The sequence below is a fragment of the Tachyglossus aculeatus genome, chromosome 18 (genome assembly GCF_015852505.1).
Source record: "Tachyglossus aculeatus isolate mTacAcu1 chromosome 18, mTacAcu1.pri, whole genome shotgun sequence".
Classification (NCBI taxonomy): domain Eukaryota; kingdom Metazoa; phylum Chordata; class Mammalia; order Monotremata; family Tachyglossidae; genus Tachyglossus; species Tachyglossus aculeatus.
In genome coordinates, this window is record NC_052083.1 from 13,967,274 (window position 1) to 13,995,094 (window position 27,821).

At 40.9% G+C, this 27,821-nt stretch overlaps 1 protein-coding gene across 1 annotated transcript in view; it reads left to right on the plus strand.

Moving 5' to 3' along the window:
* The window catches only part of CNTNAP2 (contactin associated protein 2), a 1,198,489-nt gene that overhangs the window by 737,373 nt on the left and 433,295 nt on the right, over positions 1-27,821 (plus strand). The window contains exon 11 of the mRNA XM_038760181.1: positions 14,616-14,722. Within this exon, the coding sequence (XP_038616109.1) occupies positions 14,616-14,722 (107 nt within the window). The remainder of the gene's footprint in view (positions 1-14,615; positions 14,723-27,821) is intronic.

A 27,821-nucleotide genomic window follows, 5' to 3' on the forward strand; every position in this document is an offset into this window, starting at 1 on the left:
AAGAAAGCTATACCTGGAACTCTTCAGACTCTAGCTTGATTGCTAGAACAAGAACATTGCAACCATACACATGTAATTGGGCGTAACTATAACTTGGCTATGTTTTTTGTGCTCTAACATGAAATTCTTTTCCACATTCTAATTTTCTTAAAATAGGTCAGAATTGAAAACCTTCCAAAAAAGGAGAAAAATGATTGAGGAAAGTGGAAATGAAAGCAGTTCATCCCACTCTATCCTTCCACTACCTTTTGTGAGTTTGTGACTGGCAAAAAAAAAGTGGATTTAGACAGCAGAAAGAAGTGGCGAAGGCAGTGGGCAGGGAATATGTCGGTTAGATTTTTGGGTTGTAGTTCTCTGGGCACAGCAAGAGCTCAATAAGTTGACTGATTGATTGATCCCCTCCTCTCTCCTCTCCTCTCAATGCTCCTCCTTCACCCCAGCTCACACGCTGCATTCCTCCCAAGCTCACCTTTTCACCGGCCTAGTTTTTCAACTTTTCCATCCCTGCCGAACATGCTTCTTTCTTCCTGGAACTCCTTCACCCTTCAGATCCATCAGATCAGAACTCTTCCCGTCTTCAAAACCCTTCTGAAATTCCACCGCCTCAGTTCCTCATCTATAAAATTGTGATAAAATAGATTGGAAGCCCAGTCTGGGACAGTGTCTGACACTGATCTCTTAACCATGTATCAAGCTTGAGAAGCAGCATGGCCTAGTGGATAGAGCATGGGTGAGTGAGTCAGAGGGACCTAGGTTCTAATCCTGGTTCTGCCACTTGTCTGCTGTGTGATCTTGGGCAAGTCACTTCACTTCTCTGAGCCTCAGTTACCTCATCTGTGAAATGGGGATTAAGACTGTGTCCCATGTGGGACATTGACTGTGTCCAACCTGATTAGCCTGTATCTACCTCAATACTTAGTACAGCGTCTGGTACTTAGTAAGTGCTTAACGAATACCATAAAAAATTGATTCGCCCCTGGTAAGTACTTAATAACTGACATTAAGACATTATCAATAATGGTCTATTTTTATTTAAAAATTATTTGCTGAATTTATCATTTGCAACTGCATTTTAGATTGTAAAATCATGGAGGGAAAGATTTTCACCCGGTGACTTAATATGGTGTTTTACCCAAAGTAAGTCCTCAAGAAATACTATTGATCACCCTTATCTAAATTTTGGACTATTTTGGTGCATGTCTGAGCATTTCTTCCACATCATTGTCTCGGTTTGTCCAAGAAAGCTATACCTGGAACTCTTCAGACTCTAGCTTGATTCCTAGAACAAGAACAGTGCAACCGTACACATATAATTGGGCATAACTATAACTTGGCTGTGTTTTTTGTGCTCTAACACAAAATTCTTTTCCTCGTGCTAATTTTCTTAAAATAGGTCAGAATTGAAAACCTTCCAAGAAAGGAGACAAATGATTGAGGAAAGTGGAAATGAAAGCAATTCATTCCACTCTATCCTTCCACTACTTTTTGTGAAAGGACTGGAAAAAAACGTGGATTCAGACAGCAGAAAGAAGTGGCGAAGGCAGTTGACCTAGGATAGGAAAACGTAAAAGAAGAATAATTGGCAAATAAAAGAGGAAAGGATGTTGGATTTCTATTGCTTTTTTAATCTGCACAGCTACAATTTCAGCTTTTACCTACTGCTCCTACTTTCATAGGTAGGCACCTCTGGGAACAAAGCAACTACTAATCCTCTATTCCTTCTATGCTACAGTTTCATTTAGCACTTTTGTATAAGTAGAACTATTACCCTTGGGCTTCCAAATATCTCTTCCTCATAACATGTAGAAATATGCAATTAACAGGTCTAAGCCACCAGAGCAAAGTAAAAGTTATGAGTTGTGGGGAAGGAAAGAACTCTTGTCCAGATTTCCCAGATAATTGCTCGGCTCCTTCTGTTGCATATAGCTCCATTAATCACATTCATCTCATTTGCCTGGTCAACAACGGTAATGGTGAGTCAGGCTCACTATGTACACAAGAGTTCTTTGGGAGCTAAATTTCCTTATTTTTATCCATGCGTGAGAAATTTGACAACTTGAAAAGCAGGCAGTGGTATTTGAAAGTTTACAGTTTGTCAAGTACTGTGTTAAATTGTTGGGAGAGTACAGTGTAAGGGAGTTGGTAGACATGGGCCCTTCCTTCGAGGAGTGAAGCACTTCTAGAACTGTTTGCTATTATTGTTTGAAGCCTGCCTCATTGAGCACAGGACTGGGAAGGAGGAGGCCTGTTTTATTTGTGTTCTGCCATTGGCCTGCTTTAAGACCTTGGGCAATTACATCACCTCTCTGGACCTCATTTTCTTTATCTGTAAGGTGAGGCTAGAATAAATTGTGAGCCCCAGTTGGGATAGGGACTGTGATCAACACATAGTAGTCACTTAATAAATGTCATAATCAGAGCAGGTGATTATTCCTCAAATTATTCAATGAACTCTAGAGTTACCTGAATGAGTAGCTGTAAAAGACCCCAAAAAGAGTCTTTTAAAAATCTCATCATTCCATGCAAAAAGTATTGTGTTACAAGGGTGATGTTGATTTCTGAGACTAGATGTGCTTCTTCCAGAATCCTGGGAGCTTAAAATTCCCCAGTTGATATTCAGATCTAGTCTTTATAAGCTTAGTTTTTGGAATGAATTTTAACTATTGAGCCGAGAACCATGCTTAATTAATTAACTGGAAGACTAAGTCTAACATATAGCAGCACAAATGGCAGGCCTTTAATAACTTCCGAAGCATAAAAGTAGGATCAAGAGCCTCTAAACTAGAAGAAAATTATAGCCTATCAATTTTTCTATAGGGCAATCACAACACTTGAGAGTTAGATAATAAATCCCCAGAAATGGGCTGTTTGTAATGACAATTTGGCATGCCAAGATTATTTCATTACCACTTTTAAAGCCAAGTGTCTGTTAATAAAGCAGTTACAGTTTCATTGTTATTACTCTCTTTCAAATTATTCCACTTTAATATGAATTATTTTCTTGAAAGTGCTACAACTTTTGGAGTTAATTGCTCCAAGCTTGAAAATAGACCATGAAAGTTTCTATTTTTCCCCGCCCTCTTTACGTGCTACTATACTAGAGTGAGCCTGCTGGCTTCAAAGCAATTAGTTGAAAAAGTACTAGGTAAAAATGGTTTGTTTGTGACATGCTGTACATATCTATTTCTAGTGAATTGAAAAGGAATTGGATAATATTAGCAGCTCTGTATGTGCCTATTTCTCACGCAGCTGTGGGGTAGTATGATCACTGTCACAGGGATAGTATTGGTTTCATGAACCAATTCCCCCCATCTTACCTCCTTCCCTTCCCCACAGCACCTGTATATATGTATATATGTTTGTACATATTTATTACTCTATTTATTTATTTTACTTGTACATATCTATCCTATTTATTTTATTTTGTTAGTATGTTTGGTTTTGTTCTCTGTCTCCCCCTTTTAGACTGTGAGCCCACTGTTGGGTAGGGACTGTCTCTATATGTTGCCAATTTGTACTTCCCAAGCGCTTAGTACAGTGCTCTGCACATAGTAAGCGCTCAATAAATACGATTGATGATGATGATGATGATGATAAAGAGAATATTGAGCACGTATTGCTTTTGATTCATTGTAAAGATAAAATTAATATGAAGAAAAAAACACATTGGGGCCTAAGAATTCTGGGGAAATAAAATCCACCTGAAGTGGTATTTGAGTGCTTGTTCTGTTTAGAAACCACACTGACTACTTGGGAGAGTAGAGTAATTAGACACGGTCCCTGCCATCAAGGAGTTTGTAGTCTAGCTGCATGGTTGCCCATCCACCTCCACATGGAAGAGAAGCTCCTTACCATCGGCTTTAAAGCACTCAACTACCCTGCCCCCTCCTAATTTACCTGCTACTCTCCTACTACAGTCCAATCTGCACACTTCTCTCCCCTGGTTCTAACCTTCTCACTGTACCACAGTCTCGTCTATCTCAGTACCGGCATCTCACCCACGTACTGCCTTAGGACTGGAATGCCTTTCCTCTTCATATCCGACAGACAATCGATCTCACCACCTTCAAAGCCTTATTGAAGGTACATCTCCTGCAAGAGGCCTTCCCCGATTAAGCCCTCATTTCCTCTTCTCCCACTTCCTTCTGTGCCACCTTTGCATTTAGATTTGAACTCTTTGTTAGACCCTCCCTCAACCCCAAAGCGCTTATGCACGTATCCATAATTTCTTTATGGTAATGTATGTCTTCCTCTCTAAACTGTGAGCTTGTCGTGGACAGAAAACGTGTCTTTAGTATTGTACTCTGCCAAGTGCTTAGTACAAAGTAGGCCAGCAGGGATGTAATTCCTCACAAAGTTCATTGTGATTTGTACCTATATTGGCTAGCTATAGGCAGAACCAGGACCAGAACCCAGGTGTCCTCAATCCCAGAGCTGTACTCTTTCCATTGGACCAAAAGCAGAGCAGTAGGGACCATGGAAAAGGTCATAGCACTAGGGAGTTACCCTAATCCTCAAGGCTTTCTGCACCTTCACCTCAAGAAGAGTGAACTCTTTCTTCACTCCTGGAAATCTTCCTTTCTTCTTATTGCCTTTATACCTAACCCTCTAAATATCCTCTGATGCCACTTTTACTTGATGCAAATTTAAAGTCCACTATTTCTGAACAAGGGACTGGTGTTTCTGTCATTGTGTCTGAATTTTTTTTTAGATACAAACTTGTTTTGCTGCTCCATTAGTTTTGTCTGTGAAGCACATAATATAATGGAGTAAAAAACATTTCAGACAAAGTTGTGAAGTGGATCTATGGGAAGCTTGTAGTAGAGAGAAACCCCTGATAGTTCTGAAGAGTGGCTGATGTGATGTCTTCCAACAGTCTCCTGACAAAAGGCACCCCAAGGAAGCTGAAGAGCAGATCGGGAAAGGGTGAAGGAGATAGGGGAGGGTTGAGGGTGGGGGGTACTCCATCCACCTTGCTCCTTATTGGCTACTCTGGCTCTTTTCTTCTGCCAAGCAAATAAAGTGCCACTTACAGCCTGACACAACCTATAACAACCCACCCAGGCCTCTCTACTTGTGCCCATCGTGGTCATGCATCCAGGGTGATGTTTATGCAGTGTGTACAATCAAAGTAAATTGCTTCCTCCAGAAGGTTATTCAGTGAAGAGTGGACCCAAGAGGTACCATAATTTTCTGAATGACCACACATTTTCAGTATGGGAGAGATGCCATTTGCCCATATCCTGGAAAATTAGAATTGAAATTTTGTATTTTGTCCAAACATGGAATCATGGCGGTGTACATTTAAATGAAGCTTCATTTTTGACTCAACATTTTTCTCATTGATTTGATAGGAGAATAGGCTAGGATCAAGAGATGGAAATTTATCAACATAATAGTTATAAGAAAAGAGCAAAGTATTTATTGTCTTAAAGTGAACTATTTCTCTTTGTTTAATTTAACCTGAAGCAGACCAGAAAAGAAAAGTTCACTTGCATGTATGTAATGAGCTTGGAAAAGCTGTGGGCATTTGGAAGAAAATAAACTTTCATCATTTTAAAATAATCTTTCAATTGAATTTGTATCCAAAGAAGCATGGGAGTCAGAAGGTCATGGGTTCTAGTCCCTGCCCTGCCACTTGTCTGCTGAGTGACCTTGGGCAAGTCACTTCACTCCTCTGTGCCTTGGGAGTTTTGATTTCATCTATCTGACATCCACCATTTCCTGTCTTCTCAATCAACCAGGAGTATTTATGAAGTTTTAGAGCACTGTACTAGGTGCTTACTTTAGCCCATAAGTGAATGTTTTGGGGATTTGATGATGAAACTTAAAGAACCGTATTCTATTCTTGCTTGTGGTGCTGACATTTGAATGTCTGTGATAAGCTGTTAAATGGAAAAAGGATGTGAGAAGGTAAATCCCTAACCATGCTGTCACTTTGAGAGATAGGGTGCTGGATATTGCCCCACAGCACTTATGTACCTATCCTTATACCTTACTATTTCCCTATCTGTGATTTATTTTAATGTCTGACTTCTCCTGTAGACTGTAAACTCCTTGTAGTCAGGGATTGTGCCTACCAACTCTATTGTATTGTACTTTCCCAAGCACTTAGTATAGTGCTCTGCACAGTTTCATTCATTCATATTTATTGAGTGCTTACTGTGCGCTTGGGAGAGTGGAATATACCATCACCAGGCAGGATGGGCCATGGGTCTAATCCAGCATGATGAGACCTATGGTTTCATATGTTCTTATGAATAGCACATAATCCATAGTTTCATAATCTCACTACTTACCTATATCCACTCAATCAGAAGGCTTTGCCTTCTTTTAGTGGTATTTAATAATAATAATAGCAATTGTGGTATTTGTTCAGCGCTTTACTATGTGCCAGAAACTGTACTAAGCATTGTGGAGGATATAAGCAAATTGGGTTGAATATAGTTCCTGTCCCACGTGGATTTCACAATCTTAATCCCCATTTTACAGATGACAGAACTGAAGCACAGAGAAGTGACGTGACTTGTCCAAGGCCACACAGCAGACAAGTGGCGGAGCAGGGATTTGTTAGGAGCTTACTATGTGCCTGGCACTGTTCTAAGCGCTGAGGTAGATACAAGATAATCAGGTTAGAATAGTCCCTGTATTTTCATATCAGGGATGGAATGCATAATATCTTTAGAATGAAGGACATTGTTTGGCTTCCTTAGTTCTTTCCAGCAACACAGTGGGGCTGATGTGACTGATGATCGTATTGCCAGATGATTCTTGATTGGTTATTTTGAAAATGCTTCCCATCCAGGTTTTAAATTTTGGATGGATCTAAAGCTTTTGGGAAACTGTGGAGGTGCTGGTGTTAGACAAGCAAGGGACATTAATTATGCATTGCCTCCATGAGAAGTGACTTTTGTTTTTGTGCTAATGTATCTTGGTACTGGTAAGGCTTTTTAGAGACCATTTTAGTAGTTCTGTGGTTTCTAGAACAACAGTTCACCTAGGAGTACCTTAAATATAAAAGAAAAACATTCTTCTTCAAGACAGGAGGTTTCTGAACAAACAGAATTGTAAAGATTTTTCCACACCCACTCACAAAGGGGAAGGTCTTTGGGCTCAGTTAATATCTCCATTAATCTTAATGCAGAAAGTTTACAACAGTTTCTTATTTAAGAGGTGGTAATTGTTTAGAAGGCTTTCAAAGTATGTGCTTTTAAGGGGCTTTACTCAACAGTCAGTGCTGTATCTTTACTCTGATTGTTCATTGATAAAAATCATTTGATAGTGCTAATCTATCCAAGAAAAAATAAATATTTGAACCTCCATGTTTTTTGTGGTTTCCTCAGAATCTATAGTGTTGCTCTCTAATGAAATGCATCTGAGAATGGTCCATATCTTAAACATCTGGCCACTTATATCATGTCCCCTTAGCCAAGTTAAAATTCAATCCTCCCAGTTTAGAAGCTGTCCTGGAATAGCAACTCCCTGTGTTTTGTGACTTTTTCTTTTTTAAGAACTGAATCAAGGTAATAATCTTGTACTGACTTTGCAGGCACTGTCCCGATCATGAGATGCTTGCTGAAAATAGCACATTTCCTCCCCTGTTTTGACAAAAAGCACAGAGGGGAGAGGCGGGGAGTGTGGTGAGAAGGAGGGAATGAGATCACACTCTCTCTCTTCCCACCTCCAAAGCCTTGATTCAAAGCACATCCTCTCCAAGAAGCAGCATGACCCTGTAAAAAGAGCATGGGCCTGAGAGTTGAGAACATTGGATCTAAATCTGGCTCTGCAACTTGTCTGCTGTAAGACCTTGCACAAGCCGCTTCTCTGTGCCTCAGTTACCTCATCTGTGAAATGAGGTATCTATATCTTGTATCTACTCCAGTGGTTGGCACATAGTAAGCACTTAACAAATAGCACAGTTATTAGTAAATTCCATTTTTTAAAATGTCATGCCCAAATAATCCCTCGTTTCCTCTTCTCCCACTGCCTTCTGCATCACCTTTGCCCTTGGATTTGCACCCTTTATTCACCCCACCCTCACATTAGCTTGTGTCTACCCCAGTGCTTAGTACAGTTCCTGGCACATAGTAAGCACTTAAACTGCCATGAAATAGTGCTAAATACTGTGCTCTGCACACAGTAAGTGCTCAAGGAATATGATTGGTTGACTAAATTGAAGCCTAACCACTTAAGGAATTGGTCAGATGAGAATTGTTCTTTCCATTTCTGCAGAATTTCTTGAGGGTGCATGTGTTGTAGTCTCCCAAGTGCTTAGAAAAGTACTCTGCACATAGTAAGTGCTCAGTAAATGCCATTGATTGATTGATTAGGACATATTCCTTTAAGCAAATTCAGTATATAATATGTATATGTATAATATGTATATAATATGTGTTTATATATTATATATATATTTATATATGAATGCACATATATACACATATATTCAATCTTATTTGAGTGCTTACTGTGTGCAAAGCACTATACTAAGCCCTTGGGAGCAAACAGTTCAACAACAGACACATTCCCTCCCCACAATGAGCTTACAGTCTAGCAGGGGAGACAGACATTAATATAAGTGATAATAATAATAATTATGGTATTTGTTAAGTACTTACTATGTGCCAGGCACTGTACTAAGCACCAGGGTGGATACAAACAAATCAAGTTGGACACAGTCCCTTTCCCACATGGGGCTCCCAGTCTGAATCCCCATTTCACAGATGAGGTAACTGAGACCCAGAGAAGTGAATTGACTTGCTCAAGGTCACACAGCAGGCAAGTGGGGGAGTCAGGATTAGAACCCACAGATCTCTGACTCCCCAGGCCCGTGGTCTATCCACTATGCCATGCTGCTTCTCACCGAAGCTTATAGGCATACATATAAAATGTATACATAAATATATATATGTGTATACATAAATATATATATGTATACATAAATATATATATATATATACTGGTATGTGGGAACCTTCTCCTAGAACAGTTCCAGAGATGTCCAGACCTTCCACACTGAACTCAGGCAAGCTCAGTGCCAGTGTCTTGCTGTGATTTTTCTGTGGCTGGCATGCCTCATTCTGGTGGCCCCTTGGACCACTGGAATCGGATGTCTCCGTGTGTTGGGTTTTGCAGGTGAAGGCTAGAACATCATTCTGCTTTTCTGTAGACTGATCGGCCTGTATCACTTTGCTGAATCATTTATTCATTCATGCAGTCCTTTTTATTGAGCTTTTACTGTGTGCGGAGCAATGTACTGAGAGCTTGGGAGAGTCCAATATAACAATAAACAGTCACATTCCCTGCCCACAACCATCTTAGAGGATGAGCTTCCAGAAAGTGATTCATAATTATTCTCTTCCTCAAGCGGGGCAGCGTAAGAAAAAGTTGTGTAGGACTGGGCCATTTTCAGAGCCCTCCTTCTCTCTGATAGTGATGGAGCACCTTTAACTCTGACTCGCCCAACAGTACAGTTGCGGAATAGCGAATTCTTTTGATTCACCACCCAACAGCCAAATTTACTTAGTGATTTTCAGAGCCCTGACCCATTATGTCAATTTATTTTTGTAGGGGCAACGAACACAGTATTGAGGTCTTAAAATTGCTCTTTGCACTTTTCCTAAATTGGTTGTATTGCAAAGTTTATTTCCGTTGTGCTGTGCATTTGGTGTGAAGCCACGGTGGGATTCAGCCATGCACAGTTGATTCTGTTCTTCAGAAGTCTGTTTAGAAAAAACCTGGCTAGCACTTTATTTATGCAGGAAAGTAATAAATATTTGCCTGTAGTTGCCAGACAGCTCTGTTTCTTCTTGAAGGCAGTGATTAGGATGGCATCTGTGAAATCTTATGGCATTTCCAAAGCGATCCATAAGCTCATCGGCAGCATGTACAGACACCAGGGAATTAGGGGCCCCTCTAAGCTTTAGATTTTTGGCAGCAATGTGAACAAGTCCAGGTCTCTTTCAGTGTTTTATGGTGTTGACTGTGATGATCGCTTCCTCAAACTGTATTTCCCATTTAACCAGTTTTCTGTTCTTTTAAGGGCCTTAAATAATGGTTTTTAAGTACTCACTCTGTGCCAAGTATTGGCTTAAGCACTGGGGTATGTACAAGATAATTGGGTTGGACATGATCCCTGTCTCACATGGAATTCCCGGTCTGAGGGAGGGAGAACAGGTATTTTATCCCCATTTTACAGATGAAGAAACAGAAGCACAGAGAAGGCAAATGACTTGCCCAGTCACACACGCTTCCAAACTGGATCTTCTATTTTTTTCCAGGCTTTTGTAAACCTTCCTTTTGTTTTGATCATGAGGAGCTGCAAGGTGATGTTTATACATGTTTTGTAAATTAGGAGGAAGCATTTTTTTGAAGTCTGAGTTCTCTTCAGCAAACCAGTCTTGGTGGTGGTGTCTTTGCTGAAAACAACCAAACAAAGAACAGTCTGAATGGCAGCCTGTTAGATTACTTCATCAGCAATCACTGGCATACAGCACTTTCTTGATGACTGATCTTGAAATTCTTAATGGTGCTCAAAGTTTGTTGAGTGAGAAGTGTGTATTCTAAAACCAGTGTCTTTGCCGTTGTCACACGCTCAGCAGTTCAGCATGAAGCCAAGTGAACAACACTGTACTTACCACTCAATCCTCAAGTACTCAGGTAATGATAGAGAAAATTAATTAATTTTAATTTCTCTCATGGAATAGCCAAGGATGTTGGGGAACTTAATAATTTGGTTCTTATTAAATGCTTACTATGTGCCAAGCACTGTGCTAAGTGCTGGGGGAAGACTCAAGATCATCAAGTTGGACATAGTCCCTGTCTTACATGGGTCATACAGACTAATTAGGAGGGAGTAGGAATAATCCCCATTTTACAGATGAGGTCACTGAGGCATAGAGATGTTAAGGCATCATCATCATCATCAATCGTATTTATTGAGCGCTTACTATGTGCAGAGCACTGTACTAAGCGCTTGGGAAGTACAAATTGGCAACATATGTGTCCAAGGTCCGTCAATCAGTGGTATTTATTGACTACTTAATATGTGCAGGGCACCATTCTAAATGCTTGGGAGAGTACAGTGCAACAGAATTAGCAGATACGTTCCCTACCCATAATGAGGTTGCAGTCTAGAGGGGAAGACATGTTAATATGAATAAAGAGGTCACAGAGCAGATAAGTGGCAGCATTGGGATTAGAAGCCAGGACCTCTGATTGCCAAGCTCTTGCTCTTTCCACTAGGCCTCAAGGCTTTCTTTAATTGTTCCCACAGCTGAGGTCTGTTGAGGATGTCAGATGCTCTGGTAAATTCTGGAAATGCAGTGATTTGGAATTGCTCCTTAAATATGGAAGCAACATGGCATAGTGGGCAGAGTATGGGCCTGGGGGTTAGAAGGTCATAGGCCCTTATCCGGGATCCGACACTTGTCTGCTGTGTGACCTTGGGCAAATAATTTAGCTGGGTCTGTTACCTCATCTGTAAAATGGGGATCGAGACTGTGAGCCCCATCTGGGGCAGGAAATGTGTCCAACCTGATTTGCTTGTATCCATCCCAGCACTTAGTTCAGTTCCTGACACATAGTAAGTGCTTAACAAATACCATAATTATTATTATTTATCATTAGTGTCTGTCATACTGCATAATCACCTGTCCGGTGCTGTGGGATATCACATAGAGCCATACTGAAATTCAAGTATTTAACCATATTATTTCTGAATCTGTCCAAAAGGATTTGGGCTGGCAATTGTTCGCGTGACACCAGCAATACAGTTTCACTTGCCTAGCTTTCCGTTGTAGAAATGATCTTCATAGTAATAAAATGTGAAATTGGACCTTGACATGATTTTCAGTTTTGTATATAAATCTCAGACCAAATTTGTTGGAAAACATTTAGTAGATGAAACATTCACACAGTTTAAAATGAATGCCTCCGTTTAGAAAGGAGAAATTTATCTAAGAAAACTAATGAAATAGTTTCAGAGAAGCAAGCAATTTGCTACAATATTGGTAGTTAATCAATTGTATTGAGTGTCTACTATGTGCAGAGCACTGTCCTAAGCACTTCTGGAAAAGTATGACAGAAATAGCAGACAAGTTCTCTTCCCATAACGAGCTTACAGTCTAGAAACAAATCTAAGGAGTGGAATGTTGATCAATCTCTAGCATGATAATGGAAATAAATCATGAGTTTAGCTGACAAAGTTGTATTTCAAATGGATGGATGATAGCTGGAAGTATCAGGGAGAGATGAAATGCAGTCTGTAGCATGAATAGCAATGCAGTTTTCATTTTCAAAATGACATTGAATTAAAAGACTTTTAAAAATATATATTTTTGGATATTGGCCAGAAGAATACAAGACTAGTAATTGTTGACCCATAGTGATTCGTTTAGTGATATATACTTAGAGCTACCATTCCTACAAAATCAATATCTGAGCATCTATGACTTGGGAGAGAAAAATGAGATCATGTTTCTGAGATGGGAGACTGAATTTGAATCTAAAGCTGATTCAAATAGTCCACTACTGCTATCCAAACTGCTTTTCTGATCTCTTTCAAAAATATACATCATAAAATCTGCAGAATGTAATCAAATTAGAAATAGAAGTCTCAGAAACTCTTTTGAAATTACGAAAACTATCCTGGAAGATGTGATTATGTGGTTCACATGATGATAATTACATAATAACAGGATGAGAAACGTGCTTGTAGAGAATTTAGGGAGGTAAGAGCCCCATCTTTGAAGTGAAGAGGTCCAATTACCATAATTCCTCTAACATTTGGATCAAATTTTGTAACCAAAACCCCATTTAAAACAAATTAGACGTTCCACCGTGGTTTCATATCATTTGACTTGGTTATTTTTCTTTTTTCCAGTCAGAAGTATTGAATTTACTGTCAAAAATCAGGTGGGAAAATAGTTTTTATTCTCATAGTTTGGCAAGCATTTCATCTTAAAGGGCATTTGGTGTGATTTCCCATTTTATATTAATATTAAATAAATTCTTACAGCCCTAAAGCATATTGATGTTAAGTATAGTTTAATTTGTTTCATTCTCTAGAAGGAGTTTCATTTGCTGCAGCTGGTAGGAGGTCTTAATCTTTTATGATGTGATGGTATGAGAATATGGTTTGTAAATTTCATGTGAGCCTACCCGGCTAGCGTGGAAAATTCCTTTTTTTCATTGATCAGAAATGAAAGCAGATACTGAGCAGAATGGCCCTGAAGGCTATTGTGAATTGAAGAGTAAGTCTCTTGAAATCTAAAAAGTACATTGATAATTCACAGCTAAACCAACCTGTGATCAAAATTCTTTCATGGAAAATTGTATTTTGAGAGTAGAGTATTTCAAAATTCAGACATAATGTCTTTGTAGGATAAAGGACCTCGACTGGTAACTCTAGATTTTAATAAGTGGAGTTGACTCTGGCAGGCTGTTCTTCATTGAGATCCATCTGTGGATCCTACCTGCAAGGGTGAGGCTAAGGTAAACACCTGTTTCAGGGGCTGAGAGAATACCCAGATTGCTCCTACCAGCCCAACAAGCATCTCCCAACCCCGATGGCAGACTCTTTTCAAACTGGGGCTTGGGAGTCAGAGGACCTGGGTTCTAATCCTGACTCCGCCACTTGTCTGCTGTGTGATCTTGGACAAGTCACTTAACTTCTCTGTGCCTGTTACCTCATTTGTAAAATATAGATTAAGACTGTGAGCCCCACGTGGGACAACCTGATTACCTTGTATCTACCTCAGCTCTTAGAACAGTGCTTGGCACAAAGTAAGTGCTTAACAAATACCATTAATATCATTATTATTATTGTCATCATTATCTAAAGCTGATTTTGAACATCCAAGCCAATAGTCAGGAGTTTCTGCTTAACCTGTCTGGGGTCAGTTTTTCTCATCTGTGAAATGGGGATAGTAATACCAGTAGTTCCCTACCTCCTGGGATGGGTTGTGGGCAAAAATAAGAAACGAAATGTGAAAGCACTTTGAAACACAGAAATGCTTTAAGAAATTTAAAGTTGTAGTACCTCAATAGGCACACTGTGCACCCCTGCCTGGGTGAATTCCCACCATATTGTCAAAGGGGCGGCCCTGGTGTAAGGTCACACCTTGGGCAGAAGGAGACGGATCCAGTCGGAATGTATGCACTCGGATTGTTCCTTTAGGAACAACCTCTCAGTGATCAGGCCTTTCTCTTGGCTCAGTTTACAGCACAAGCTGCTCCGGTTCACCCGGCTTTGTCCCTGCAAGGTAGAGACGAGGTCATCGATCTTACATGCCAGAAGGGCCCGCAGCCAGGGTCTTTCTGCGTGTGAAAGAAAAGAGATTGGGAATAAATCCGGGATAAAGGACAGGGGGTGGATGCGTCTGCACGTTTTCTGCTGTTTATTCCAAAATGGGCAACACCAGGTCTGTGATACATCATCTTTTGTGCAGTTGGCACATTCTGTCATGAATCGTATTAATCTGCTTAAACTAACAAGGATTAATTGCCATCCTAAGACGAACTGGCACCGGTTTGATATATTGCCCAGGCAGCTGGGAATTTGTCCATTCATAAATCTTTGTTTACTCATTTCTGTTTGTCTCTTGCTCTGACAGATGTGTGCCCAATCACTGTGAGCATGGTGGTAAATGCTCTCAGAGCTGGGATGGCTTCAAATGCACTTGCGATGGAACAGGATACACTGGTGCCACCTGTCATAACTGTAAGTGCCACTTCCCTTCCCGCTAGTTCTGTCAGTGTGTGAGAAACCTGTGAAACCATGTTGCTTAGCAGAACTCTGGTCAGGCCACAAGCAGGCTAATCAACTCCAGAGTGATCATGATTTTCCATCCATGCTTTTCCATCCCCAAGAAATATTCTAGGGGAAGCAGTGTTGCGTAGTGGAAAGAGCACAAGCCTGGGAATCAGAGCACCTGGGTTCTAATTCCAACTCTGCCACTTACCTGCTTTGTGATCTTGGGCAAATCACTACACTTCTCTGTGCCTCGATTCCCCCAACTGCAGAATGGGGTTTCAGTACCTGTGCTCCCTCTTACTTAAATGGTGAGTCCTGTGTGGGACCTGAATATCTTGTTTCAACCCCAGCACGTCCTACAGTGCTTGGCACGTGATAAGCGCTGAACAAATGCCACAGTCATCATTATTATCCAAAACCTTCACTGGTGTGAGGGAAGAGGGGAACCCTATTCCCAGATTTAAGAACTGGTGACAGGGCCATTCTTGTGAATTGGCCACCAATCTCTGATTTAATTCTGTGTCCTCTGACCTCCCTTAGAACAACCCTCCACATTTAACCTCACTGCCCTCTGTTCAAGGTTGCTAATATCCATATATTGTGATGTGAAAGGCTTACCTATGGGTAAATGTTCCCATTAATGCAACCATTATTATGGGACTTAAACCAATGACTGTTTCTTCATGTTTCTGGAACATCAGTTGTCACACGCTCGCCTTCCGGTCTCTGGTTGCCCAGCTGTTTTGATCAATAAATGACCAGTGAGAGAAAACTCAATTCTAGCAAATAAGACCCCTGTTACAAGAACAGAGAAACATAATGCTGACATAAAACTATAATGTTAACCAAAAGGATAATAAATTGGTGATGGCCTACCAGAAAAAGCATTGGCTTGGGAGTCAGGAGATCTGTATTCTAGTCCCAGCCGAGCCAGTGAATCAGTCAGTCATATTTATTGAGCTCTTACTATGTGCAGAACACTAAGCGCTTAGGAGAGTACAATACAACAATAAACCGACACATATCCTGCCCACAGTGAGGTTACAGTCTAGAGGGGGAGAAAGATATTAATATTCACTTGCCTGCTGTGTGACTTTTGGACAGTTCATTTCACTTCTGGGTTCTTCAGTTTCTTCATCTGTAAAAATGGGGTAAAAGATACCTGCACCCATTAGAGTGTATGCCTCTTGTGACTCAGATGACAACTGTCTGATCTGTTTTCATTGTATCTACTTTAGAGCACTGCTTGGCATACAGTAAGTGCTTAACCAATACCACAGTTATTGGTGATAGGTCTGTGTTTGAATTCTATGCTTGTGCTGTACATTTCCTTCCAATGTCGTCGAGTTGTTTCCAACCCATATTGACTCCATGGACATACCCTCTTCAGAACGTCCCATCTTCTATCATAAAGTCATTCTGGTTTGCATATCCTTGAGTTTTCTTGGTTAAGATGTGGAAGTGGTTTCCATTGCTGTCTTCCGCGCAGTAAAAGCTTTAGTCTCTACCATTGTCTTTCGTCAACGTTTTGATCATTTGACCTGCCACCTTTGACTCTTTCCCATGCCGCTGCTGCCCAGCACGGGGTAATCACCTTTGACTGATGTTTTGGCTTAGACCTTTCCATTATGGACAGCCTTATATGACAGAACTCTAAGCTTCATCAGCATACGCAAACTCTCCTGCCACGATAAGGTGTCAGTTAATAGGAGAGCTGTACACATTGCAATATGCATATTATGCCACCTACTAGTTTAACTTTTGAGCGAGCAAGGACCTTGTTGTGTGACAATTCAGTGTGACAATTGCAATTTCCAATGCAGTGGGAGTACTAAATAGCAAATTATGTAGCTGATTCTGGGTCATTCATATATAAGACCATGGTGAACAAGGAAACTACAGTATTTCAGCCTGCTCTCTGTTCTTGCAGTAAGTCATTATGGGCAGGGACCATGTCTGCTAATTTCTCTTGTATTGTACTCTCCCTAGAGTGCTTAGAACAGTGTTCTGCACATAGTTAGTGTTCAGTAAATACCTCTGATTGATTGCACACTCATCTGCAGCCCCTCTGCTGTACTTTTTAAATTGTATTTAAGTGCTTACTACATGCCAGTCACTGTATAAAGCTGGGGTGAATAAAAGCTAGGCAGGTTGGACACAGTCCCTGTGCAGCGTAGGGCTCACAGTCTTAATACCCATTTTTGGATGAGGCAAGCGAGGCACAGAGAAATTAAGCAACTTGCCGAAGGTCACACATCAGAAGAGTGGCAGAGCCAAGATTAGAACCCAGGTCCTCTGGCTCCCAGGGCTATGCTCTTTCCACTAAGCCACTGCTTCTGCTTTTGGGTTCTGTGAGGTCTCTTTTCTGGAGATAAAACCAATTCACTTGGTGAGGGTTTTGACCAGCAGGAAAACTAGCCCAACCCTTCAACTCTGTGTATTTCCAGACAAGGAAATCTCATCGACCTCATTTGCTACGATTCCTCTGAGAATAGGACTGCCGTTGAAACCATGGTTCCCTCATGACTCTTTCAGCTATTTGCATTTTTAGTCTTTGGACAAGTAGTGAACAAGGCAACAATTGGAGCTTGTGTTCTTATTAAATATGTCATGATATTCAGTAGTTTAAAGGGCTTTTGTCCATCCATAGATACGGTGAATCGGGGGAGTTTGGGTTTGTTTTTGCTTCCATTTTTTTTTCCTAATCAGACTAAAGGGAGAACCATGTGATTACAGCTGTGATGACAAAGAAACAGGGACATGAGGAAAACCATGCACGGCACGTCTGCAGATTCATGTAAAAGCTTCCTTAAAATTGCCAGTCCCATTTGGAAACAAGAGACAGACATGTTGGATCCCTCTCCTGAAATCCCCTTCATTTCAAAGGGAAGAAATAATCCCAGCCTCTCTTTGAAGGGCATTGTGAGTCTACGGCTGTGGATAAAGAAAGGCAGAAAAAACGGGGAAAAGTGCTCCCTGGGCAGTGTCAGAAGGGGATTTCAGGTCCATTGTCCTAGTGTCCTGCTGCTGCAGAGATAAATCACATTGGATTGAAATAGAGGAGGTCATCTGAAACCCCACAGTCCAAAGACCTTTCCATTTTGAAGGCGACCAGAGTTTCAAATTAATCCCTCCCTTTACCCGTTGGTTTGGAAAGATGGTCAAGATTAAAAAATAGGAAAGAAGAAAGGATTTCATCTCAGTTAACACGAAGAGTTTGTCCAAAGTTTGCAAAGTATTTCTTCCTATTTGAAATAGACTTTGAAAAAGAGTCCATCTGCAAATGCATGCTAAAAAGAGTAGGCTGCAGTGGCAGGAGATGATAATATGAAGTTTCTCCTAAGTCAGTGGATATCACATCGGGGCTCTGAAGTTAATGAAGACTGAGGTTAGGCCATTTATGGATGTTATTGTTCTTTTAATCCCCTCCTGGCCTGCATCCTAGAGAATGTCCTATCATCCTACAGCCGTAACCATTTACCAAGACGAGTCTACTATTATTCGTCATCTGCTTGGGGATAGCCTCTTAGCTAGTGAGCTACCTCAGAAAAGGTCTATCAACTGCAAAGTACCACTCCACTCCTGTCTGTAATTTGTCAGTGTCCGTCTCTCCTGCTACATGATAAACTCCTTGAGGGCAAGGATTGTGTCTGCTGGCTCCATTGTACAGTACAGTGCCCTGCACCGAGTAAGTGCTCAGTAAATCAGATTGGTCGATTGACTGCAATATTGCCCCAGGCTGGAAAGGAAAGCTTGGAGCAGCCCAAGCTGGATTCCGGTCTTTCTTTCCATGGCCCATCCAAGGGCCGTTCTCGATCTGCACAAAATGCTCCACAAGACCTAGAGAAAATCTTAACCCAGCTTTGGATTCCTCTAGACTGTAAGCTCTGTAAGTGATGATTTGGATAATCAAATCATCACTGCTGTTTCGGTTGATTCATTCAGTCGTAGTTATTGAGTGCTTACTGTGTGCAGAGCACTGAACTAAATGCTTGAGGGAGTGCAGTATAACAAACAGATGCATCCCTTGCCCACAATGAGCTTACAGTCTAGAGGGGGAGACAGACATTAATATAAATACAAGAATTACAGATATGTACATAAGTGCTGTGGGCTGTGAGCCCGTTGTGGGCAGGGATTGTCTCTATTGGCTGTATTGAACTTTCCAAGAGCTTAGTACAGTGCTCTGCACACAGTAGGCACTCAATAAATACTTATTTTTACTGTTTGTTGGATCCAGTGGGAAAGCAAGGGCCTAGTAAAGTAAGCAGTTTAATACCAACTTGCATGAATGGCTATTCTTGTAATTAATCAGTAGTATTTATTGATTCCCCCATGTGCCAGGACTGTGCCTGGGTTAGATACTGAACTCAACAGCGTGGCTCAGTGGAAAGAGCCTAGGCTTTGGAGTCAGAGGTCATGGGTTCAAATCCCGACTCCGCCAATTGTCAGCTGTGTGACTTGGGCAAGTCACTTAACTTCTCTGTGCCTCAGTTACCTCATCTGTAAAATGGGGATTAAGACTGTGAGCCCCATGTGGGACAACCTGATCACCTTGTAACCTCCCCAGCGCTTAGAACAGTGCTTTGCACATAGTAAGCGCTTAATAAATGCCATTATTATTATTATTATCCTGTTCTGTCTCCTTTTTCCGCTTTCCTCTCTTGTTTTTAATTATTTTGTGAAATATCCTGGTCTTGTCTGCCACACCTCCCATACCCTGAGTACCTCAATTCTCCTGTAGACCTATCTAATCCCTTCCTTTCTCCGTGTACTTGTAATTATTTATGTGCCCTTCTTTCTTCCTTTGCATTCCTGTCCCTTCCTCTCTCTGTCATCTTTTCTCCTTTCCTCAGGCTTCTCCTCATTTTCCCATCTCCTCGTCTTCCCTTTACCTATAATCCTTGAGTTCTCTCTGTGCTCCTCTCCTCTGTTGATCATGTCACTGTGTTATAACGTCTGCAACTTTCTGCCCCTCTTTCCATCTGATGACTGTTATTTCCTGGGTCTGCTCCACCCAATACCTCATTTTTTATTGCTGGTCTGTCGAACCTGATCTTAGCCACAGAGGGGCCTTAGCTTTCGACCTTATACCATAATTGCCAGCGGCTGCCCTTCCAAACTAGAAATGGGTTTTCATCTCGTCCCTTCTGGGTTCATTACTCCCAAAATTTAGGTCCACGCCGATTCCCTGTAGCTTAAGGACTAAATCTTTTGGTAGCCTACTTCCAGGCCAGTGGAAAGAACATTGCTCTGGGAATCAGCAGACTTTGGGGTCTAGACCTGATTCTGTATTGCATCACTTCCCACTCAGTTTCTTGCTGCACTCTGTGTCCAAATAAGACTGTGATTGGCAGAAGTGAGAAAGCATAAATGATTCTGGGCAGATTTTCATTCCTAGAGTCTCAGTACCAAAGCTCGCCCAGCTATCGTGTCTCCTGCAGATAGTTCTGTGCTCTTCCATTTTCATTCTCGATTTAATGAATGTGGTTTTATTTCTTTTTTTTAAGGCAATGCAAATTCAAATATGTCTCATTTTATGTAAAAATAAGGGTCTATAGAATAACTTTCACAAAAACAACCAGGCCAAGATAAGTGGTAGAAAATAGTTGAATTGGAATGCTAATAACCAAAGAAGAGATTTCAAGAGAAATCAGCTCCTATTTCTTTGATGTACTCTGCTCTCAGACATAAACTTCTCTGGGCCTATTTCCTCATATGTGAAAATGGGAACAAGGTGCCTGTTCTCCCTTCTTAAACTGTGAGCCCATTGTAGGGCAGGGACTGTGTATCTTCCCCAGCACACAACACAGTGCTTGGCACCTAATAAGTGCTTAACAAATGCCATAATCAATCAGTGGAAATTACCGTGCACTTCTGTGGCCAGAGAACTATGTAGAGTACAACACAGTAGAGTTGGTAGACATGTGCCTTGCCCACAGGGAGCTTACAGTCTAGAGGTCTGGATTATTATCATTATTATTGCATGTTTTTTTTGCCATCCAAACTGCTATGATGTTAATGCAAGCTCTTGATAAACAGTGTGACCTACTGTATAGAGCAAAGAGCTGGAAGTCAGAAGGACCTGGGCTCTGATCTCTGCTCCTCCACCTGTCTGCTGTGTGAACTTGGGCAAGTCACCTCTCTGTGCCTCAGTTACCTCATCTGTGAAACAGAGATTAGGACTCTGAGCCCCATGTGGAACATGGACTGTGTCCAACCTGACTAGCTTATATCTACCCCAGTGCTTAATACAGTGGATGGCATATAGTAAGTGCTTAACACATACCATAAAAAAGTGGTTAGTACTATGTCCTACGTACAGTAAGAGCTCAATAAATACAATGGAGTGGAGGAGAGCTGAGAATGGAAGGATGCTGGAGTCCTATAGAGAGAGAGTAAGATAAGCACCCCAAGCTTAGCTTATTCCTCGACAGATTGACTTGGTGTAGATCCGTAATACCTGCTCTGGACCTGCTGAGTTTCCCTGAGTCCAAGCAAGTTCTTACCCTTAATCTCCTGTAAAGTTCTGTGACTCTCAAAATGGTAAATCTGTTTAGCCTCACCCCTTCCCCTTCACGACCACCACCACAGGAGCCCAATTGACTGTAGTGTTCTTTTCCGATATGCAGCCCTTCCCCCTAATTTGAAATGTTCAGCTTTCCTCTGATAGCATCATTAACAGCCCCTGTGTCAAGCCGGGGGAAATGTGATGGAAGCCCCCATATGCCACCACATGTTGTTTACTTGACTGGGCACAGGGCTAATTTTGACACCTGATTAACATCAGTTTCAAATTCACTAATCAGAAAAACTAATTTAATTTGCAGAAACAGTCTTTGGCATGCTGGGAGTATTTAGACTCCAGCAGTCTCTCTATTGATTAGTTTGAGACAACCTCGTCTGTACTGTCTTTTTAATGAGCCGGTCCACTGAAAATTCATAGTGAAATTTGGAAGAACTTTTTGTTCTTCTAAATGCCTTTGACACAACAGTACATTATACGGCGTACATTTGGTAGTTTGTATACTAATATGAGCTAATTATAATTGGTTTTGGGTCTTTATTTTAGGCAATCCACAAATCCCAACTGTGATTTCCTAATCAAGGCAGAATGTTCATATAAAGCAGTAATATGCTCAATAAGGCCAGGAGAAGTTCATTTAGGCAGGGACACATCTAAGGAAAGAGGGAAACTAAGATGAGCACATCCCCTGTGGAAGGTGAGGGAGAGCCAATCAGTCATGTTGAGCACTTACTGTATGCAGAGCACTGTACTAGATGTTTGGGAGAGGACAATGTGTAGAAACTTTCCCTGCCCAAGCCAGTGCATACCTCACTATATGCCACAAGGCAAGCATTTTTCAGCCAGTGCTCAGGCTTTGCAGTTAGTATAGGGCAACCAGAAATCTCTCCATACTCCCATCTGGCTCTTTAGACATTCAAGGAAATGAATGTCTAACCTCAAGGAATTCAAGGAAATGAATGACCTCTGTGCTTCAGAGGTCATGTCTGTGTTGAGTTGTTGTTGTTTTCAGTCTGAAGCCACATCTCAATTCAGTTTTCCTAAAATGCACAAATTACATTCCTGCCAAAATCCCACATTGAAGGAAACTTAAGCTGTAAGTGTACCTTAACTGGCAACTCACTCACATACGCAAACATTTCTTCTGAGTACACAGTCACTCGATCGAGGTAAGCACACATTTCTTTTTTTATCATAGTTATGGGCTTTCTATGTGCAGGGTACTGTATTAAGTGCTAAACAAATACCATAAAAAAAAGCTAATCAGGTGGGACACAGATAATGTCCTACATAGGGTTCACAGTCTTGATCCCCATTGATCCTCTGTCTCTATAGACTTGGCCTCTTAAACTTCCCTCAGTTCCTTTCTTCGATGCATCTGATTCGTTTATTTTAGTTTTATGAAGCAGTGGGATTGACTGCTTACTGTGTTCAAAACCATGTAAAAGTTGTCCTCCCTATTGAAAGAGGACATCACTGTTCATCTATGAGGTTGAGCATGGACCTGGGTTCTAATCCCAGCTCTGCCACTTGTCCGCTGTGTGACCTTGAACAGTCACTTATCTGGGCCTCAATTACCTCATCTCTAAAATGGGGATTCAGTCCTCTTCCCTCCACTTTAAACTGTGAACCCCATGTGGGACAGGGACTGTATTGACCTCAAGATCTTGTATGTACTTCAGCGCTTAGCACAGTGCTTAACAAATACCATGAAAAAAACCCTTTCATTCTTTGCACCAATGTACCTTTTTCTGGCTTGAAAGGAAATATTTTCCCAGTCGTCTGTTGACATTATTCATGGTACTGATGTTCACATCTAGAACAAAATAAAATTAAAAACCAAAGTTAATTTCAAGCTCCATTAGAAATTAAAGGTGTTGGGAGAGAACAATCAATATTTGCCCAGGACAGAATGACTAAATTCAAAGGCCTGATTCATATTATGTTTTAAAATATTGAAATATAAAGTGATCTTGCAAACTCTGGAGAGCGGGGAAAGGAGTTCAATGTGTTCTTTTAATTCAAACATTTATCACCAAATATTTTAAAGCCGAATTTGTTTTTATAAAGCATAATTTTTATCTAGGAAATACCAACACTGTTATTCACTGAATTCCTCTTGAGAATGTAGAACACTGCAAAAAAGCAAAATTCCTTACAACAGAATAAATGTGCCCTCTATCAGCACTGCCTTGGCTTTGCTTGTCCATCTCTAAGTTTTTTAAGTACCCTCAGTTTTCCTAAAATGCACAAATTACATTCCTGCCAAAAACCCACATTAAAGGAAACTTAAGCTATAAGTGTACCTTAACTGGCAACTCACTCACATACACAAACATTTCTTCTGAGTACACAGTCACTCAATCAAGGTAAGCACACATTTTTTTTTTAATCATATTTATGGGCTTTCTATGTGCAGGGTACTGTACTAAGCGCTAAACAAATACCATAAAAAAAGCTAATCAGGTGGGAAACAGATCATGTCCTGCATAGGGTTCACAGTCTTGATCCCCATTTCCCAGATGAAGTAACTGAGGCACAGAGGCCCAAGTTCACACAGGAGACAAGTGAACATTCCCAATTTACCTGTGTTCTATCGAGAGCTACCAAATCATAAGTAAAACTTCAGTCTAGCCAGGACACAATTTATGGATGTTTCCTCCAGAAGTTTCCAAATGGATTGTTACGGAGGACAAAGATTAATCATAATACTCAAATCGCCTCTTTCCTCTCCACCTGCTCCCGAAAAAACTCCATCTTGAGGTAAAATAAGTATTGATGAGCTTGGTGTCTACTCTGTGAAAAATCTGAGAAGCATCATGGCCTAGTGGATAGAGCATGGGCAGGAGAGTCAGAAGGTCATGGGTTCTAATTCCTGCATTGTAAGTGTGATGCATTATAAGTTACCATGATACATGATGTCAAAAAAGTCACGCTGTATAGCTCATTGGTTCCTCTAGTTTGTAAACTTGTGGAAAGAGAATGTGCCAACTTTGTCGTATCGTACTCTCCCAAGCACTTAGTACAGTGTTCTGCACACAGTAAGCGCTCAATAAATGCCAGTGGATGATTGGTTGATTCCTGAGCTAAAAGAGAGTATGGAGAAATGGGAAAATACCTGTTTTGTATTGTCTGCAAGACTCGATTAAGGGTTTTGGGGACATGGAGCGGTGTAGAGTGGGAGATCTTCAAGGTCAGGTTAGAGATGGAGGTTGAGGAGTGTGATGGGCACCCCTTCTGCCCTGTGGCCCACTAAATCTGGAACCCTGGAGTTACCCCTGAAGTTCCTGAGGTAATCTGGCCCAGATTCTCTGCCTTAAATGATTAATTAGCAAACAAGCTTTCTGCTCATCTGGTAAGAGTCTAGATTTTCTTAGAGAGTGTCCTGTAAGCTCGTTGGAGGCAGGAAATGTGTCTGTTTATTGTTGTATTGTACTCTCCTAAGCACATACTGAGCACAGTAAGCACTCAATAAATATTATTAAATGAATGAACTTGATTAGCTTGTGTCTACCCCAGTGTTTAGTATAGTGCCTGGCACATAGTAAATGTTTAACAAATACCATAAAAAAAATTCAGATGGATGCAGTCCAGTGATCAGGAACTTCAACTGAGAAGATCTTACCTACCTATTTGCCCATTAAGATTACTTATGAGGAAAATTAGCTCAAGCTATCTCAAGAGTGCTTAGGAATTAAAATTGAAATCTCAAACTCTGTGGATATCGACATATTCCCTAGGATTTAAAACAATACCTATACCTAGTAGCCGAATTGATCTTCCAGGAATTGAAGCCATTTTCTGCTCCTGGCTACCAGGATTAGAACGCAGGTCCTTTAGATTCTCAGGCCTGTGCTCTATCTCATTAGGCCACTCTGCTTCTCTTTACTTCAAGTTGTTTTGATTTTTATAAGGAAAAGCGTGTTTTCCTGGAAACCCCCATTTTTGCATTTCTGTAATGAAACAAAGTTGGAGATAATTTACTAACTTTTTACTGCTCAGTTAATGAGTTTCTTTCTGAGCTAGCATCATGTTGTGCTTTATTTTATGCGTGCAAAATGTTTTTACACCAAGCCTTGTTGGTTTTACTTTTACCAGCTGATGCTGAAATACGTAGAGCTCCCCAAAGTGCTTAACATTAGTACCTAATGGCATCAAATTCGGCTTGTGAAACGAAATGCTGATCAAGCAGTCAACAAAAATGAGTGCATTGAGGGCTGAGCTGGTATTCATCTTAACTATATGCTTTTTTTTCTTGACCTGGGTAGCATACGGATTTGGGGAGAGGTTATCAATTGACGTGACAGGAAACAATGACTGCATGAGAAGCAGGGTGGCCTAATGCAAAGAACCCAGGATTGGAAGACAAGATATCGTTATTCTAATCGCCTCCGTCCCCTTTACTTGCTCTGTGACCAAGGCAAATCACTTAAATTCAGCCGCCATTTCCTCATCTGCAGCATGGCCTAGTGGGTAGAGCATGGGCCTGGGAGACAGAAGGACCTGGGTTCTAATCCTGGCACCACCACTTGTCTGCTGTGTGACTTTGGGTGAGTCACTTCACTTCTCTGTTTCCTCAGTTACCTCATCTGTATAATGGGGGTTGATTGAGAGCCCCATAACAATAATAATAATAATGATGGCTTTTGTTAAGCACTTACTATGTGCAAAGCGCTGGGGGGGGGGATACAAGGTGATCAGGTTGTCCCATGTGGGGCTTACATTCTTAATCCCCATATTACAGATGAGATAACTGAGGCCCAGAGAAGTTAAGTGACTTGCCCAAAGTCACACAGCTGACCAGTGATGGAGCCAGGATTAGAACCCATGACCTCTGGCTCCCAAGCCCGTGCTCTTTCCACTGAGCCATGCTGCTTCCCTAAAGCAGCGTGGCTCAGTGGAAAGAGCATGGGTGGGACAGGGACTGTGTCCAGCCCAATTTGCTTGAATCCACTCCAGCGCTTAGTACAGTGCCTAGCACATAGAAGGCACTTAACAAATACCACAATTATTATTACTATTATTATTATTATTATTGGATAAAATAAATGTTTTCCCTCACCCAGCCTGTGAGCCCCGGGTAGGACAGGGAGTGTTACTGATCTGTTTTCTTGTATTTACCTCAGCCCCTCAAACAGTACTTGACTCATAACACGTAATAAATGCTACAGTTACCACCATAAGGTGCCAGTCTCACATCGTTTTTGCATATTACTCCCAATAATTATGTTATCTGTTAAGCTCTTACTATGCACCAAAGATTGTTCTTGTCAATGGGTCCTCCACTTCGGACCGCAGACGTGATGAAACCAACCAGATTTCTGGTCACGTTAAGTGGGAAAATAGGGGTGTCATTTGGGGATTGGGATTTCCAGGAGAAAAAGTCTGAAGAAGGCAGGGGGGACCAAAAGATAAGAATAAGTATAAATTTGTATTTTTTCATTAAGAAAATGAAATAATCACTTTTTCATGATTTTTCATTGAGCATCCAATGTGCTATTTCCCCTCAGTGGAACAACATTAGTGTAAGAAAATGAAAATGGAACCATAGCAGCTGAGACAGAATGCCACTGGTGTTTTTAACGCCAGAGTGCACTATAAAATGTTAGTATTATACATGGCACACATCCAGATTTTTAATCAATCAATGGAATTTATTTATTGAGTATGTACTGTGTGCATAGCACTTGACTGAGTGCTTCAGGAAAATACAGTACAATGTAAATGGCCGATGCAATCCCTCCCCACAAGGAGTTTACAGTCTACAGAGGAGACTACCACTTGGAGAAATAATGTGAATGGTACTTAAGTAGATAATTTCTTTCAAAAATCCCTGAAGTTTTGATAAATACATTTATAGATTTCTGCTTTCTGAGGGTCTGACTGCAGATGGTTAGAGAGAAGCATATGGTTGGCAACCCAATTTGCTTATATTCACCCCAGCACTTAGTACAGTGCCTGACACATAGCAAGCACTTAACAAATACCATCATTATTATTATTATTATTATTATTAATAACAATAAATACTGAATGTTTAATGCCCGGAGGCCATACAGTTCTTTTGGGACAGATTCTCTTCTCCACTCACTTTTGTCCTCAAGGCAGCCTCCATACAATCTTGTTCTTTCTCCTTTTTTTCCACTATTTGGTGGTGGTGGTTGGCAGGTTTTTAGTAAGAGCCAGGATAGTTGTGATTAGACCATTAACCCAGATTGTTGGAATTGAATGGGGCAGGTCAGGGAAGGGCCAAATTATTTACAGAACAGGAAGGCTTACGGTTTTGTAGTTGGGAAACCTAGAAGAGCAAACTAGGGTGGGGACCCTTCTTGATTTGATACTGGCAAAAACGAAACAAGGAAGAATTGAAAGAAGGGAGGTCATTGCAAAATTGGCCATAAAATGATAGAGTTTAAATTCCTAGAAAATGGGGAACAATCAGTGAAATAAAGAAAACTGATTTTCAACAGAGTAGGCTATTTTATCCTGAACTTCGTACAGAAAATATGAAAGCTGAGCGACAAACAAAAGAAAAAGGGT